Genomic DNA, 16,713 nt, shown 5'->3' on the forward strand with positions numbered 1-16,713 from the left:
TTAGCCACATGTTGTACAGGGCAGTGCATCCATCCTTCCTCTCCTCCTCCCTCCTGTTCATCTTCCGAATAGATATCTGGTGGTGATCAAGAACTAGAGACTGTGGAGGGCAGGAGAGCCTGGTTGTCACCGACAGTGCGTGTGTGTACACAAACTACCGTCTGGTAGCACTGCCGTTAGCATGCTCTTCTCGAGTCAGAAAATAAATTGCTTCTCACCACCAACAAATTCCTCCAAAAATGTTTTCTGTTCATCTCTAAGAGTCAATATAGTATATAATCTGTCCTTTGACTCATCATTTTCGACTCGAGAAGAGCATTTTAATGGCAGCGCTACCAGATGGTAGTGTGTGTAGCTCCCCACCAGGGGGCTCTAGATTTGCTACACATGCACCGCACGCACCGGCAGTGAGAATCAGGCTACAAGTGCAGTAGCTACACTAATCAATGAAACTAAGGGGGAAAAGGCCTTCATAGCCTTGGTATTACAGTAGGCTGGATATTGTAGTTACTGATAATTTGACATAGCAATATCTCTTACGGGATACATTTGAGCCATCAGGCTTTACCACAAGATAAAGGCGGTGTATTTTTGACAAACTGTACAGTTACTCACCTGCAGTCTTGGTCGTGACCGTTATCTTGGATATGGAGGAGGTATAGAATGTGTTAGTAATCTATGGGAGGAGGGCATTGAGGTTGATTTGGTGGTGGTTGACAAACAAATTACTGTTGGCTGCGGTTGTGTTGTGTTGAGCCCACACAGTCGCCTCTTTCTTTTTCTTTAGTTGCACATTACAATATTAATGTTTGAGCTCAGCCCTGGTGGGGTGCGAATGTTGTGAACAATAACAGACAATTAGGCTAGACGTTTATAACATCAAACATAGCCTATGGGTCTCGACATAACCCCCGTCACAAACTTTGTGCTCCGTCCCTACTCCGTCCCCCCCAATTGGATCGAACGGAATCAAATCGTTAGCCTCCGAATCGTAATTGGATTGAATCGTGAGAGCATTGCCGATCTACACCACTAACGCTCATACATACACAAATGCACACATACACATGCTCACAATCAGCAAATCATCATCACAGTGATGCAGGGGCGTAGGCAGAAATAATAAAACAGGTGGGCCCAGAAAAAATCGGATGGGCCCAACCGGAAAGCATGTAGGTAGATATATAATATCGTGCTCAAAAATGATACTTTGAAATTGAAATCATAGAAATCACAGAAGATGAACCAGACTTTTGACAAAATTGATTAATTATCGCTCAATGCTGTACCATTAATTATAGTTCAATGAGGCAACAGTTGACTGTCAAGTGTGAATGGGGTGGGCTTGGATGTCAAGTGGGCGGGCCCAGGCCCAGCCCTGGCTACGCCTATGCATCAGTGAGGTGAAAGTTTTCCTAATAATAGGTTCAGTCAGAGACTGTGCATACATATATTATAAGTGTGGCACCCATATTCATGATTAATCATTGATTCATGTGATATTTGAATCCCCTTCTAGGTTTTGGTATTTTCAAGTGACTGGCTTATTAAGTAGCAGTACCAGGAAATACCACATGGTGGTGCTGTGGGCTAGTTATTATAGCAGGGATGCCACTCGCTGGAAGGTCACTGAAGATATCAAACCACTCTGATATTGTTGTTGTGTACTGTTACTATGATTTCAAATTTTTTTTAAATGTGACACTGAAGAAACGTGACACATGTCTGGTAAGTGTATGCAACATAGTCTATGGATGCAGCAGATGCATCTGTTTTTCTAAAAAAATATATAGAATATGTATATTTATTTATATGTAAAATATAGAGCCACATGGAGACATTGGGTGCATCTTAATATGCGACCTTGCCTCCTCCACTTGCCTCCTCCACTTGATTCTCGTCATGATGACATCACTGACAACAGCATTATATTTCAATATCTTGCAAAAGCTCAATTGTAAAGTCTTTTTCTCATTTGCAATTGGGATGGTGAATGAAAAACAGTCCCTCAAAAGTTGTTGTGGCTAGGCTGACAGCTGGGAAACTTTATCGTTTTCTCCACGGAGGAGGGGCCAGGAGGCGGGACGAGGAGACAAGCACAAGTGGAGGAGGCAAGGACACATATTGGGATGCACCCATTGATACCCCTTCATGTGTCCCCATAGTCAGCTGTATCAAGGTATTTGGGGGCCCTCAGCAAAGAGAGACTTGAGGACCTTCGGGATCTAGATAAAGATGAAAATCAATGTGTTGATCAGATGTGCAAACTCAGGCTAACCGCAGAGATACACCAGCGGCGATCTGAGCGAGTCGAGCGACGGAAGTAATTGACTTTGTATTGAGTCGAGAGACAAAAGAGATTCTGGAGACTAGAGCGATTTGCGCGACGAGCGCGACAATTTGAAGTTGAAATCTTTTCAACTTTTTATGACGCGGTTCGGCGACAAGCCGCGACAGCCAATGACTGTATAGAGGTCAGTGACCACAGCCAATGGGAATGCTTGAATGCTTTGCCTTCTGCCTGTACGGACATACTCTAGTCTCCTCAGTCTCTCGTATCGCTTGCTGCTACACTCTGTCTCTTGAGTCGCGTCGCCGCTGGTGTATCTCTGCGGTAAGGGACCACATGCAGCCGGCTGAGCCAGTTCATCTATGTTCAATATTCTTAAAGGGGCTCCAGGTAGGATTAAAAGTTGAATTAATCACGGTTTCTTGTCAGCCGATGCTTGTGCGAGTCATTAGTGAGTGAACGACAGCTCTCGCAACCACTTCCAGGGTCCGCTGTCGGAAAACCCTCATGCAACATTTGACAGCGGGGTCGTGGGAAACAGTTTTCATTCAAAACGTAGCTTTACATACTGTATTCAGATTTGTATCAACTGCTGGCATTCCGTGATAAAAAAAAGTCTCACAGCGAGTTTATTTGAACAGCATTTTTTCATTACAGTGTAGCTTTTGAGAAAGGCACGCCAGGTGCACCGCGCAAATGACGTCATCCTACCTAGTGCCCCTTTAAAAATGGGTACTTAAAACAGGTCTTAGACTTAGAGTCTGGGAAGATGGTCATTCAAGAATACAGATTCACAACTTGGGATTTTGTGATCATACTGTATACAGTGTTTATTAGGAGAAGGAGGCGAGGAAACAAAGATACACAAAATGTGCTAAGCAACGTCATGTCAAGTCAATGGGTATTAAAAATTACAGCTAAGTATAGAACACAATCACAAGTGCTTGAAATATGAGATGTTATATACATTGCTATATACATTGTACTGCAGTGTGAAATGCATTTTTTTTCCTGCAGTCTTCACATTAAGTATTACCAAATGCCAGACTTTATACAAGTAATTGTGTTATTGTGCGCAGCATTTTTCTTTTTAAATGCCCACCTCCAAAACAGCGCCTTCACCTCACAACAGAAATTTTCCCGCGTTCCCCCCTTAACAATTTTGTCAACCATAAATGCACACGAATGAGTCTGTTCATAGTAATTACAATATTCATATGGAATATTTAAGGGAGGAGGCCTGGCGTAGAACTCTGCTTGCATGTACTCATGCATGTGCGCAAGATTTCACGGCAAAACCTGGTTACTCACTTACTGATACATCCGGATTTGTTTGTCTGTAAGTAACTTTTTCACGTCCGCGGTCCGCTACAGCACTTTCTTAGTAGGAAATCCACGCAGTTCTTAGTATATGACGCACCAGGCCACATTATCGAGCTCAAAGCGCTTGTCTCCTTCGAAGAGGTGTTGTCTCTCAATTTTGTTGTTGACAACATTCTACAGAGGAACCATAGAGAGCGTCGTGTCCAGCTGCATCACAGTGTGGGGAGGAAGCTGCACGGAGAAAAACAGGAAGACACTCCAGCGTGTTGTGAACACAGCGAAGAAGATCATTGGAGTACCACTCCCCTCCCTGCAGGACATTTACACCGCACGCCTCACCCGAAAAGCACTGATGATCATCAAAGACACAAGCCACCCTGCACACAAACTGTTCAGCCTCCTGCCCTCTGGAAAGAGGTACAGGCGCCTCCGTTCCCGTACCACCAGGCTTGCAAGCAGCACGATGCATCAAGCAATCAAGATACTGAACACTCAACCCACTCTCCCTTCACTGTCAGCCTCTAGCCAGCCAGGCCACTGACAACGCTCCCCCCCCTCATCCCCACCACCATATCTGCGACTGAACATTCCACCTGCACTACTACATCTGTGACTGAACTTTCAACCTGCACTAACTCAAAACATACACATGCACACACACACACACACACACACACACACACACACACACACACACACACACACACACACACACACACACACCACACACACACACACACACAAGCACACTGCACTTTCTGCACTAAACCCAAACATACACACACTGACACACAACTCATACTCACACACATACACACACACACACACACACACACACATACACAGGTACACACACACAGACGCACACCGCACTTTCTACCTGCACTAAACACACACACACACACACACACACACACACACACACACACACACACACACACACACACACACACACACACGCACACAAAACACATACAAACACACACACACACACACATACTGCTGCTGGTGTATTTAATAAAAACCTTTTTTTAATTATTTATTTCTTCAAATGCTACTATTACTATGTCAGAACGCTATAAAGGACTTTTAGAAAAAGAACAACAAAATACCTCCTCTTAATGTATGTTCTCTACAAGTCTTCTGTTGTCCAGTCTTGCACTTTAAATGTCTGTATGAGCAATGTCTACGTCCATACTGTCTATGTCCATGTATGAGTACTGTCTATGTCTATACTGTCTATGTCCTTACCTAGATCAGTCTATGTCTGCATGGGAGAGCAAGAAACGCAATTTCAAATTCTTTGTATGACCAGTGCATGTAAAGAAATTGACAATAAACTTGACTTGACTTGAAAAGCCTGGAGACACAAAAAAAAAAGTTTGGTAACACTTTATTTTAGGGATACATCTATTAGCACTAATACATACAATGTTCCTGTATAAGTAACTTGTAAGGCATGTACAGAGCAAAATCAAACATTTGTTAGGCATGTATTCGCAAATGTCTTGTTCATGCACAATAAGGGATTTATTACCAATTTAACCTTAGTAAGGACCTAGTAGGCCTTAGCATTTGCTTAGTACAAACCCCAACTCCGATGAAGTTGGGACGTTTGGTAAACAGTGAATAAAATCAAAATGCTATCATTTTCAAAACATTCAATCTATTCATTAGATGGAGAATAGTGAAAAGACAACATATTAAGTGTTAAAACCGAGAATAAATATTGTTTTGGGGGACATATGTACTCATTTCTAATTTGATAAATCCAACACGTCTCAAAAGAGTTGGGACGGGGACAATAAATGGCAGCAAATATCGAGGAAGACTAAAAACAAAACAAAAGACAACACTTAACAGTTAAATACATTAACCGATGAGATGATTTTATATAAAAAACTGTGTTAATTCCTATCTTGGACATGATTTCACCAGCTTAAATGGTGGGTGTATTCCTTGTCATGTTTTGCAATGTTTTCCTTTCTGTAGTGCTTACAGTGTGACAGGTCTTGACCAAAAGCCCACCATTTTATCACCTGCTGGTCCTTATGATGGAGCCAAACTGTTAAAACATACTAGAGAATGCAATTTGACCTTACTATGTGGCAGTAATCAAAGATCTCCCTTCAAAATATAATGCATGAGTGGCTTTTCATGCTGTTTAAAACCCATTTATACCATTCAGCACTGTATTTAACTCTACAGATGAGTGAGAACATCTTAACCAATGCACTACTGCACCCGTATGCCATCATGGAGGCTGACTTTTGAAGTTAGCACTAACACAAGTTGGATGGTCCATTTTCACTGTAGCACAGGATGTGCAATGCTCTATTATTGTCAAAAAGAATGGACTTCTACAACTTCTGCTGACTTCTGTAAGCGAATGACAGTTTCCCATGTCTTCTGGGTTTATTTCAAGTGAGCCCAGGTGCTTAGGAGAATGTTACACCCCTGTATCATTTGCACGCATTAAGCATTCTTAATATGGTCAATTTTCAATAGCTCTAGCACTCCAGGAATTAGAGTGAGACTACAGCCAATAAATATTTCATTGTGTCATGAACCTATACAATGATTTTAGTAAGAAAAATAAAAATATATACACTCAATCGTGGTAAATCAAAGGGAATTCAAAAATGTATGTAATAACTATGGTAATTATTCCCTTTGCATCTTTAATTCTGAGTGACTCAGCCTCTCTGTGATGATCTTATACCTGGACACCTATATTGTCCGTCAGTACAATTCATTTTGAAATGTTCTTCTTTGTTGTTTGATCTTATTTGGATGTTTACTAAATTTCACTGATCCCCGTCCCAACTTATTTGAGACGTGTTGGATTTATCAAATTAGAAATGAGTACATATGTCCCCAAAAACAATATTTTTTCTCGGTTTTAACACTTAATATGTTGTCTTTTCACTATTCTCCATCTAATGAATAGATTGAATGTTTTGAAAATGATAGCATTTTGATTTTATTCACTGTTTACCAAACGTCCCAACTTCATCGGAGTTGGGGTTTGTACATGCCTTACAAGTTACTTATGCAGGCATTAACATTGTATGTATTAGTGCTAATAGATGTATCCCTAAAATAAAGTGTTACCAAAAGTTTTTGTTTTTTTTACCTGCCACTGGATTTGGTGTAAAGGTGTGTATGTTACACGCTACCATTAATGCTATCATAACTAGAAGCACTACTAGGAGTGCAACCCTCCGCCAAGGCCATGGGGTCACTGATGAACATCTACCCTGGTAAGATGCTGAACATGCGCTACCACGTGGTAAAGCGTATAGCGAGCGCTCCCAAGTGGTGGTTGTTTTGGTACACTGCAGCTAGGCCCGGTAGGTGACGCGATAGATGACGTGGCATTGCCCCGTCAAAGGGTGTGCATCATGGGCGTAATTTTAGGGGGGTACGGTGGGGACATGTCCATACCACTTTCCAGATAAACCTAGCTTGTCCCTACCATTCTTTCATTAATATAATGCAAAAGCAGCATATCTGGACAATTTGCGATTGAAATGTCCCCACCACTTTTCGAGCCAAACCTACACCTTTGGTGTGCATTGTATGGGGACCATCTGTACCCGCTGTGGAATCCTGTAGCACCAGGCCAGCTACAATTCGTGCATCTCTACCTTCATTTGTCACCTCACAATTATAAATGTTCTATATAGTAGAGCGGCTACAGGAAAAATCGTGCAAATTATGATACAAGCGTGAAATTCGGCAAGTATGTGCTCAAGACCCATACGATCAAATCTACCCGATTGGCCACTTGAAATGGCGGCCATTTTCCAAGATGGCCGCCAAAAAAGACCCCAAAAATGGATTTATTGCATAGAATTGACCTAGAAATTTATGATACAAGCATGAAATTCAACATGTATGTGCTCAAGAACAATATGATCAGATCTACCTGATTGGCCACTTGAAATGGTGGCCATTTTCCAAGATGGCCGCCAAAAAAGACACCAGAAATTGATTTATTGCATGTAATTGACCTTGAAAATGATGATACAAGTATGAAATTCAACATATATGTGCTCAAGACCAATACAATCAAATCTACCTGATTGGCCACTTCAAATGGCGGCCATTTTCTAAGATGGCCGCCAAAAAGGACCCCAGAAATAGATTTATTGCATAGAATTGACCTAGAAAATGATGATACAGGCATGAAACTCAACATGTATATGCTTAAGACCAATACGGTCAAATCTACCTGATTGGCCACTTGAAATGGTGGCCATTTTCCAAGATGGCCGCCAAAAAAGACCCCAGAAAGTGATTTATTGCATAAAATTGACCTAGAAAAGTATGATACAAGCATGAAATTCAACATGTATGTGCTTAAGACCAATACGATCAAATCTGTCTGATTTGCCATTTGCAATGGTGGCCATTTTCCAAAATGCTGAATTTAGCCCAGAGGTGAGCAAAAAAAATGATGATACAAGTATGTAATTTTCTGTGTTTGTGCTTAAGAGCAATAGGCCTATAATCAAATCCACTCATTTGCAACTTGAAAATGTATGGTAGCCATTTTTAAAGATGGCCATCAAAGAAGACACTAGAACTTCATTAATTGCAATTAATCTAGCAGATGTGGCCCAAATCAATGTTAACATTCACTGTTTGAATTTCCAATGATTTCATCATAGAAGGAAACACAATCAAGCAAAAAGGCTCACAACTATAGGCTACCGAGGGTAACCCCGGCTCTCTGAAACATGAACCAGACATCTGACTATGGGTAACGCCCGCGACCATTTGCCAAAACTGGCTTTCAACCATACCGTCAGGCCAATGAGCTGCACAGCTGGGGATCCCGCCCCCTCGGTGACAAAGCCCAGGCGCGCTGGGCTCTGAACTTCAATCTGAGGCAACTAACCTTTGAGCTTGTGGGTGAGTGTAGCAATTTAGTGAGATGTCTCATTCATCTCCCTCAGAGAACCAGAGATACCCTCGGTAACCTATAGTTCTCTTTTTGTCGAAAAACTCGACATCCCACTATGGGTATTGAAAAACTCCAGATTGAGTTGACTTTACCTAGAATGCGCAAACAAAAGCTTGGACGGGGCACAGACCATTCTCCTGCCGATGCAGAGCTGTTGAAGGCGAAGAGGCAGCGTCCATCAGCAGTGATAAACATCATGCTCACCCAACGCGCAGCGCGAGACGCAACAGCCGCCCAAGGGCCCAGGGTCTTCGTTCCGAACCCGAACAAGAGAGGCTAGGCACCAGGCGCACAAAGGCAGCGTCCGGACATCTAGTACCACGGAGAGCACGCAGTGGAGGGAACCCAGGGCACGGAAACCACCCGTCTGGGTGTAACCGATGTGCAGGTGGAGCCCACAGAGGTGTAGCGAGGCCCCCAATACCAAGTGGTATTCCCCAATGGCAAACCAGGCCTTGGCACAGGGGGGCATTTCCAGCATGTTCAGTACATAACATCCGCAGGTGCAACCGTGCTGGCAGAAAAGACCATTCTCGAGCAGGGCAGTAAGTCCAAGTTGAAGACGGAGAACCTAGTAGCAACCACCACCACAGCAAGCTGGCCAAGCCAGCCCCGGTAGATACCCGTTTGAGGGCACACACTATCCCAAAGTCCAAGGGGGACATCAAAGATACACTTCCCCTCGATCATGCATCCTGGTCGAGCAGGGGCCTGCGATACTTCATTGGAGGAGTATGGTCTACCCAGGGACAGCACTCCAGGCAGCACAATTGACACTCGCGCTCCTGCTGAACGAATGAGACACACACAGTAAGGGATGACCGACCCAAGGGAGACATGTGTAACCGCGCGAATAGACCAGGCGCAATGCGATTCAAGCGACAGAGTGCAGCAGCAAGCGATACGAGCGATTGAGGAGACTAGAGTATGTCCGTACAGGCAGAAGGCAAAGCATTCAAGCATTACCATTGGCTGTGGTCACTGACTTCTAGACAGTCATTGGCTGTCGCTGCTTGTCGCCGAACCGCGTCATAGAAAGTTGAAAGGATTTCAACTTCAAACTGTCGCGCTCGTCGCGCAAATCGCTCTAGTCTCCAGAATCGCTTTTGTCGCGCGACTCAATACAAAGTAAATTACTTCCGTCGCTCGCCTCGCTCAGATCGCCGCTTGTGTATTTCTGTGGTAATGCGTCCTATTAGGAGAGGCGAGGATCCAGGTGGCCTTGAGACGATCAGTCTTCTCACCCTCGGGTAGAGGGCGCAACTGACTAGAGAAGTTGCCTTCCACAGAATGTTCCACAGCCTCTGGGAGGAGGCTCTTATCTTTGAATGTTCCAGGCTGACAAGCCAAAGCCATTATGTGATAGCTAAATCAAACATGTCAATGTCAAGTCCAGAGCAAATAAACTAAATTCATGACAATGCTTGTTTCTGGTGTACCTTTTTTTAACAGCAATATCGAGAGAACCACGAATTGCCGTTATTGACATATTATTACCGCAGTGTCATCGTATTATTAGCATCTCATAACCTTCGGGGTGTGGGGGGGGAGCACTGCCTCCATTGATATTAAATTAAGAACTGGCATTAGCATGTCATCACCATGCTATATGTGTGTCATACTGTGAGTGGCTTATGTGTCATTGCAGAACATTTTTAATATCTGTATCACTTCATCATCGATGCTAACATATTTAAGGAGAGTGAACAATTATTTCCACCAAATTTGCAATTTGCACATATGAAATTTGCTCATTTCTAGGGTCTTTTTGGCCACCATCTTGGAAAATGGCCAGCATTTTAAGTAGCAAATAAAGTAGACTTGATTGTAGGTCTATTGGTCTTAATCACATACAAGCCGAATTTCATCATAAATTGCTTGGACAATTCTGTGCAATAAATCATTTTCTAGGGGCTTTTAGTTTTTTTGGCAGCCATCTTAGAAAATGGTCGCCATTTCAAGTGACTAATTGGGTAAATTTGATTGCACTGGTCTTAAGCACATGTGCTTTCATGCTTGTATCATAATTTGCTAGGTCAATTCTATGCAATAAATCAATGTCTGGGGTCCTTTTGGCGGCCATCTTGGAAAATGACCACCATTTCAAGTGGCCAATCTGGTAGATGTGATCGTATTGATCTTAAGCACATACATGTTGCATTTCATGCTTGTATCGTAATTTTCTAGGTCAATTCTATGCAATAAATCAATTTCTGGTGTCTTTTTTGGCAGCCATCTTGGAAAATGGCCGCCATTTCAAGTGGCCAATCAGGTAGATTTGATCATATTGGTCTTAAGCACATACATGTTGAATTTCATGCTTGTATCATAATTTTCTAGGTCAATTCTATGCAATAAATCCATTTCTGGGGTCTTTTTTGGCAGCCATCTTGGAAAATGGCCGCCATTTGAAGTGGCCAATCAGGTAGATTTGATCGTATATGTCTTAAACACATACATGTTGATTTTCATGCTTTTATCATAAATTTCTAGGTCTATTCTATGCAATAAATCCATTTCTGGAGCCCTTTTTGGCGGCCATCTTGGAAAATGGCCGCCATTTCAAGTGGCCAATCAGGTAGATTTGATTGTATTGGTCTTAAGCACATACCTGCCAAGTTTCATGCTTGTATCATAATTTGCACGATTCAAGCCAAATTGGACTTGTAGCCGCTCTACTAATATTATTCCTCTACATTCCACATTCTGGCTAACCAGGGGTCCATATCTCGAAAGCGTCTTTGCTAACGACGGTAGCAACGTCCTTCGTAAGAGCGACTCAACTCCCTCTCAACAGCGACGCTCACCACTAAATCCAAGGGAACGGTAAGACGGTCTTAAGACGGTTAGCAACGACAAGAATCGAGAAACGGACCCCAGATACAGAATCCACATCCAATCATCAATACTTTGAACTGCTTTTTGATAGAACATTTGACTATGTTACAGACGTATGTTTTTCAAGTCTTTCTGCATTGTTTTTGTGGAGTTCAGCAAAATCCATTCGCAACCTTTTGAGTTATCCTGCTGACAAACAAACAAACATGACTGTTTAAGTAAGCTTAGTCTTGAGGAGGGCTCTCTGTGGTTAGACATCTATCTGTCACCACAAGAACAGGATGTTCATGTTAGCGCCTTGAAGCTTGCAAGACAGCAAGCAGTTTGCAACACAGCAACGTTATGTTGCTGGGCAGGATATTTTGGTGTCAAATTTGAGTTAACCCTTTCAGTGACCAAAAACATAACCTACTTGGCGGAGGTAATCAGTTTTGTCTATCCTATCCTATTTACATATCTTGATCAATCACTTTTTCTGTGTTCAAAATAGTACGGTACTCACCAAGCCTCGGCATAATTATGTACTGTATATGTGCTTACCTCACTGTCAGAATAGAGCTTGTTGCGTGGACTATACTGTTGATCTGTTCAGCCCCGATGTCAGTGATGCTGTTATCACTGAGACTGTAAGAAACATATGGTACAATGATGGCCTTAACAGAGAGGTCTTGTCAACATCTTGCCATTCATAGCAACAAAAATGTAAACAAATATAGCTATGCAAAACATAAAAATAGCTATATGACAAGCAGACACACCAATGACAATGACCCACTTACTCCAATACAGCTGTTTTGTGCAGGTGCGGGAGCAGAAGCTGGAGGCAAGTGTCTGTTAGCTGGCAGTGGCTGAGGTCCAATTCCGATAGCCCTTCAGAATATTCTAGAAGCAGCGCCAAAGTTCCACAGGCCCGTTGGTCCAGCACCGTATTGCTGAGGTCCACCTCCTTCCCCAGAGCCAGGCACAGATACTTGGCTCTCCTCACACACTCACTCTCAGAGCCAACGCTCAGCAGAGCCAGAAACTGCAACAACTGGAGCTTACTGCACCTGGAGAAAGAAACAAAGTACGACAAAGAGAAAGTTTATATATAATGTTTCTATTTAAAGTTTCTAGCTAACATAGTATCTAAGGCTAAGCAGATGAACTTACATATGCAACCCAACTTGTGAATTCCATAGCAATGTATATAGGCTTGCATTTGATCATCTCATGATTAAAAAATGTTAATCTTTCGCTCAGTGGCACAATACATTCACAACAGCTACAGTACTACATGTGTATTGTATTGGCACTTCTTGGCGAGGTTAATTTGGGGAACATAAGAAACTTCTTGGAACATAAGAAACCCTCTCTGTTCTCACCGCAGAGTTACGTTATCTAGAACCTTGAACAAGTGTTCCAAGCCCGCCTCCTCCACATGGCAGTCCAGCACAGTGAGCTGGGTCCTGGTGGACTTGCTGATCCCTATCACCATGGCGATGACACTGCAGTCCTCCGTTCTCAGGTGCATCATGGGAACTTCCTGAGTGTCATCTGTCAGGTCCATAGCGGAGGAGCAGGAGAAGTCCAGTCTGTGCTGTAGGGCCTGAAGAAGAGCTAGCGATGCCCCCTGCTGGACATCTGAAGCCGCAGAGCAGTGGAGCATCCTCAGCAGCTGCTGCCTGTCAACACTGGAAGCAAAGATATTAGAGTGTCTGGGAGTGACATTAGGAAAGACTGGGGGGGGGGGGGGGGGGGGGGGGGGGGGGAGGGGGGTGTGGAGGGGTGGGGGGGGGATGGGGGTTGGGGATATGATTCAGATTTTAAGCAATATCAATGGAGTTACATTAAACTGTGATTAAAATCATGTAAGAAAAGTGGCAACATCATAACCAGAAGGGGGGACAATCCCCCCCCCCTACAAATCGCACCCTGATCTTACGTATTGTGCAGGTGTGAAGTGACAGTAAAAGCTATTCTATAGCACACCAGTGCTGATGCAATTCAAACATTACAACTAATTTACAACTAATTCAAAAAATGTGTTTTTTGATGAATATTAAACAGGCCATATTTTGGACTATTTCAACAAAATCACCTTTACAAAGATCAAAAACATAATAAAAACTTTTCAAACAATAAGGCCACTTTGACATAATAAGAGAATAGAAAATTAACTGGCAACATATGATAAACTGTGACATCCTGAGTTACCGCAACACATTGCTGCTAGATTTTCACCAAATCATTGTGATAGCCATATATATATAACAAACCAAAAGACACAGTAATAAACTATATATCAAATAATAGGGAAAATTTCAGATCATGAAGACGTAAATACAAAATTAACTGGCTACATATGGTAGACCTGAGCTGTGACACATTGCTGAGGAGCGGCACAACTCTCTCTAGTGCCCCCTCTGGTGTGGAGGTCCACATCAGGTTGAGTTTGACTCCATGGCTGTGCTGCAAGATGTAAAGCAGGGCAGCGAAGTCAGCAGTATCCAGGTCTCTGGTGGTCAGATTGAGGCAGTTCTCTGTAGATCTCAGCAGACTGCAGACATAGTTGGGAGAGCGAGTCTGATAGATCTTTCTGATGATGGACAAGATGAAGCCTGGAGTGGGCCTGTGGAATCACAATTTGTGACTCAAATTCTTACTCAAGAGAGGTATTTTCTATGCTTTATTACCACTGTCCCACCAACTGTTTGGAAAAAAATAACTAAAATAAAAGGACATATTGTAGAGCTTATTATTGTAAATGTATACTATAGTACAAAGTTTGTTGTTTCCCACAATTTTCAGCTGTAATTTTGAATTTCAGCAGTGCTGTCATGTGTTCTACCTCTGGAATCGTAGCTTGTCCAGCAGAGGAAGGAGTTCTACGGTGTGCTTTTCTCCGATCTCACATTTCCTGTAGTCCACGGTGACAGGTCCACAGTGGTGCTGCAGCAGATTCAGAAGCACTTCCTGGGTCAAAGTGCAAGAACTGAGGTCGCCTCCCACCTTATCAAAGAAAGATTTGACAATTTCCTTGTCTTCAGCTTCAGACACCTGCTGAACAAGCTGCTGTATAGCTCCTGTATGTAGTCTGTAAGAAACAAACAACAAAACGAGAAATAAGAAATGAGATTAAGAGTTAGGTGTTGTATAAATGGATGATCATGTGAAATGTGGTTTGTTATTTTGATCTATAATCTGTGTTTCAGAATGCAGACACTGCACAAAACATTGATTCTGTCCTTAAGTCACCACCCTGATCTTTCTGTAGTCAATGGACTATGGTTCTGGTTTCGTACAACAGAGTCCAGCCACTGCATAAGACATGAATAGCCCAGACCAGAGCCATACAGAGGGAGAGTTGCGCAAATGGAGGACCAGGAATTAAATTGCAGCCCCGCCTTTCAACGAGATCGAGGTCGTGCCTAAAGCAGCTGTCTTTTCATAGACCCAACAAAGAACCACCACATTAAAAGCCAAAAATAAGGAGTAACGAACTATACGCGGGGTAATCACCACAAATATGTAAACTATCAACTGTCTCGGTAATGATAATCACAACAGTTTTACCATCTGTGACGTTTATCTGAAGTTATTACTACGAACAGCAAGTCTTATCATATTCCCTGCACTGCATCGCATTGCATTTGCTGTGTGCTACGCCCACTTCTAGGCACTAACATTCGCAATGCTAGTTGCTAGCAATGGCAGTTCTGAGACGCTAAACAGCTAATTTTGCTAATGCGGAAGTCGGCCTTAGGACACAGTGGAGATTACCCGACTCTCCCTCTGTATGGCTCTGGCCCAGACAAATCATGCACACACAATCAATATTATATTCCACCTGAGCTTGAAAGGGCGCGGCAGACTGAGAAGGATGATGAGAGAATGGCTTTCAATGCTGCAGGAGCTCAGATCCATACAGTGGACTGTCCAGAGCCTGAGGAGGAGAGCCAGGCAGCTCAGGACCCTGGACAGCGCTCTTGGAGATCGGCCTGCACTGTTGATCTCAAGACTGAGGTTGTCAACGGTTACTGGAGCACATTGTCTTCCTGTCCTCAATGCTTTGGCCAGTCTTGTGATCATGAGGTCATTCAATCTGATGAAGTCAAGAAAATAGGAATGGGGCTATAACTTTTCAGTGATAACCCATGCTAAATAAACAAATGACAGCATTATACAGTATTGAGTGACAATGATACATGCAGAAATCTGACATGTTTTTCACCTGAGTTTGTGCAGACATCTGACTTTTCTGAACATCAGTTTCACTCCCCTGAGAGAGATGTGATCAGGCGTCAGTGTGAGGTCCAGTTTGGATCCGATCCAGGCGAGTGCCTGTCCCACAGATTTACATTTAGAACTGTGCAGGTCCTTCTCCAGACTCAGGGTGTAGTTGAGGGTTTGGAACAACTTATCCAGCTCTTGCTGAGATCCAACAGACACACAATCCAATAGCGCGGACTGGAGATTATAACCTTCATAGAAACTTTTATAAAAACATAAAATATTTAATAACAATAAATTGTGAAATTCAAAATAGCTAATGTGTTTATTAATTATTGTATTATTTAATTATTATTTAATTGGTTCTTTTTACATTATTTCTCCATACTAATTATCCTGTTGTAGAGCCATATTGCACCCTTGAAAATATGTGATGACATTCCCTAACATAAGCACATACTGTATGTGTTAGGTATTAACAAAGCTGGCTCATAAATTCAAAATACTTTCAAAAATAGTCTGGGGAAATAGACCATTATGCCATCAAATTTGCAAGAGAAGCAGCATGGCTGCCTGATATCTACACCTTTAGTGATTATTAAGACCTCTACCTGATCTGAGAGATGTAGGGCAGACAATGAAGGAAACTCCTCACTTCACTCTCTTCATCTGACCAGCCTCTCAGCTCTACTGGTCTCTTTTGATTCTGACATTTTACGACTTCCAATAAGATGGAAGCCTTTCTTTGTGAGAGGTCTATGGACCAGAGTTTAGGTCCTGACTGATAAATTGGAAGAAATAATGAGGAAATCTTTCTGCCAGTTTTGGACTCGTAGGACTTCACATCAGAGTGCATCATAAGCAGCAGATCACTTTGTTTGTAGTTGTCCTCCCGACCAAACGGGAAAGAGCTGTAGCGGCATACTGAGGAGAAGAGCTCAGAGAAACTCTCTCCTGTAGCTGAGACACACTCAAAATCAGCTGCTGCCACACTCAGATCCATGAGGAACTGGCATGCCTTGTTGGAATATAGATCAATTTGGGAGTTCAATCTGTAAAAGAATAATACAAAAAATGA

At 42.7% G+C, this 16,713-nt stretch overlaps 1 protein-coding gene across 1 annotated transcript; it reads right to left on the reverse strand.

Moving 5' to 3' along the window:
* Positions 1 to 3,511: 3,511 nt before the first annotated feature.
* Positions 3,512 to 16,348, reverse strand: LOC134466138 (uncharacterized). Its single transcript, XM_063220032.1, has 9 exons — positions 16,310 to 16,348; positions 15,637 to 15,836; positions 15,253 to 15,507; positions 14,254 to 14,499; positions 13,777 to 14,034; positions 12,788 to 13,096; positions 12,203 to 12,472; positions 11,964 to 12,047; positions 3,512 to 3,844 (listed from the first exon to the last, which is right to left on the reverse strand). Exons 1-9 carry the CDS (start codon positions 16,346 to 16,348, stop codon positions 3,826 to 3,828), a joined length of 1,680 nt encoding a protein of 559 aa, XP_063076102.1. The 3' UTR covers positions 3,512 to 3,825.
* Between the last annotated feature and the right edge of the window lie 365 nt (positions 16,349 to 16,713).

This window comes from Engraulis encrasicolus, chromosome 16, assembly GCF_034702125.1.
Source record: "Engraulis encrasicolus isolate BLACKSEA-1 chromosome 16, IST_EnEncr_1.0, whole genome shotgun sequence".
NCBI classification, from domain to species: Eukaryota; Metazoa; Chordata; class Actinopteri; order Clupeiformes; family Engraulidae; genus Engraulis; species Engraulis encrasicolus.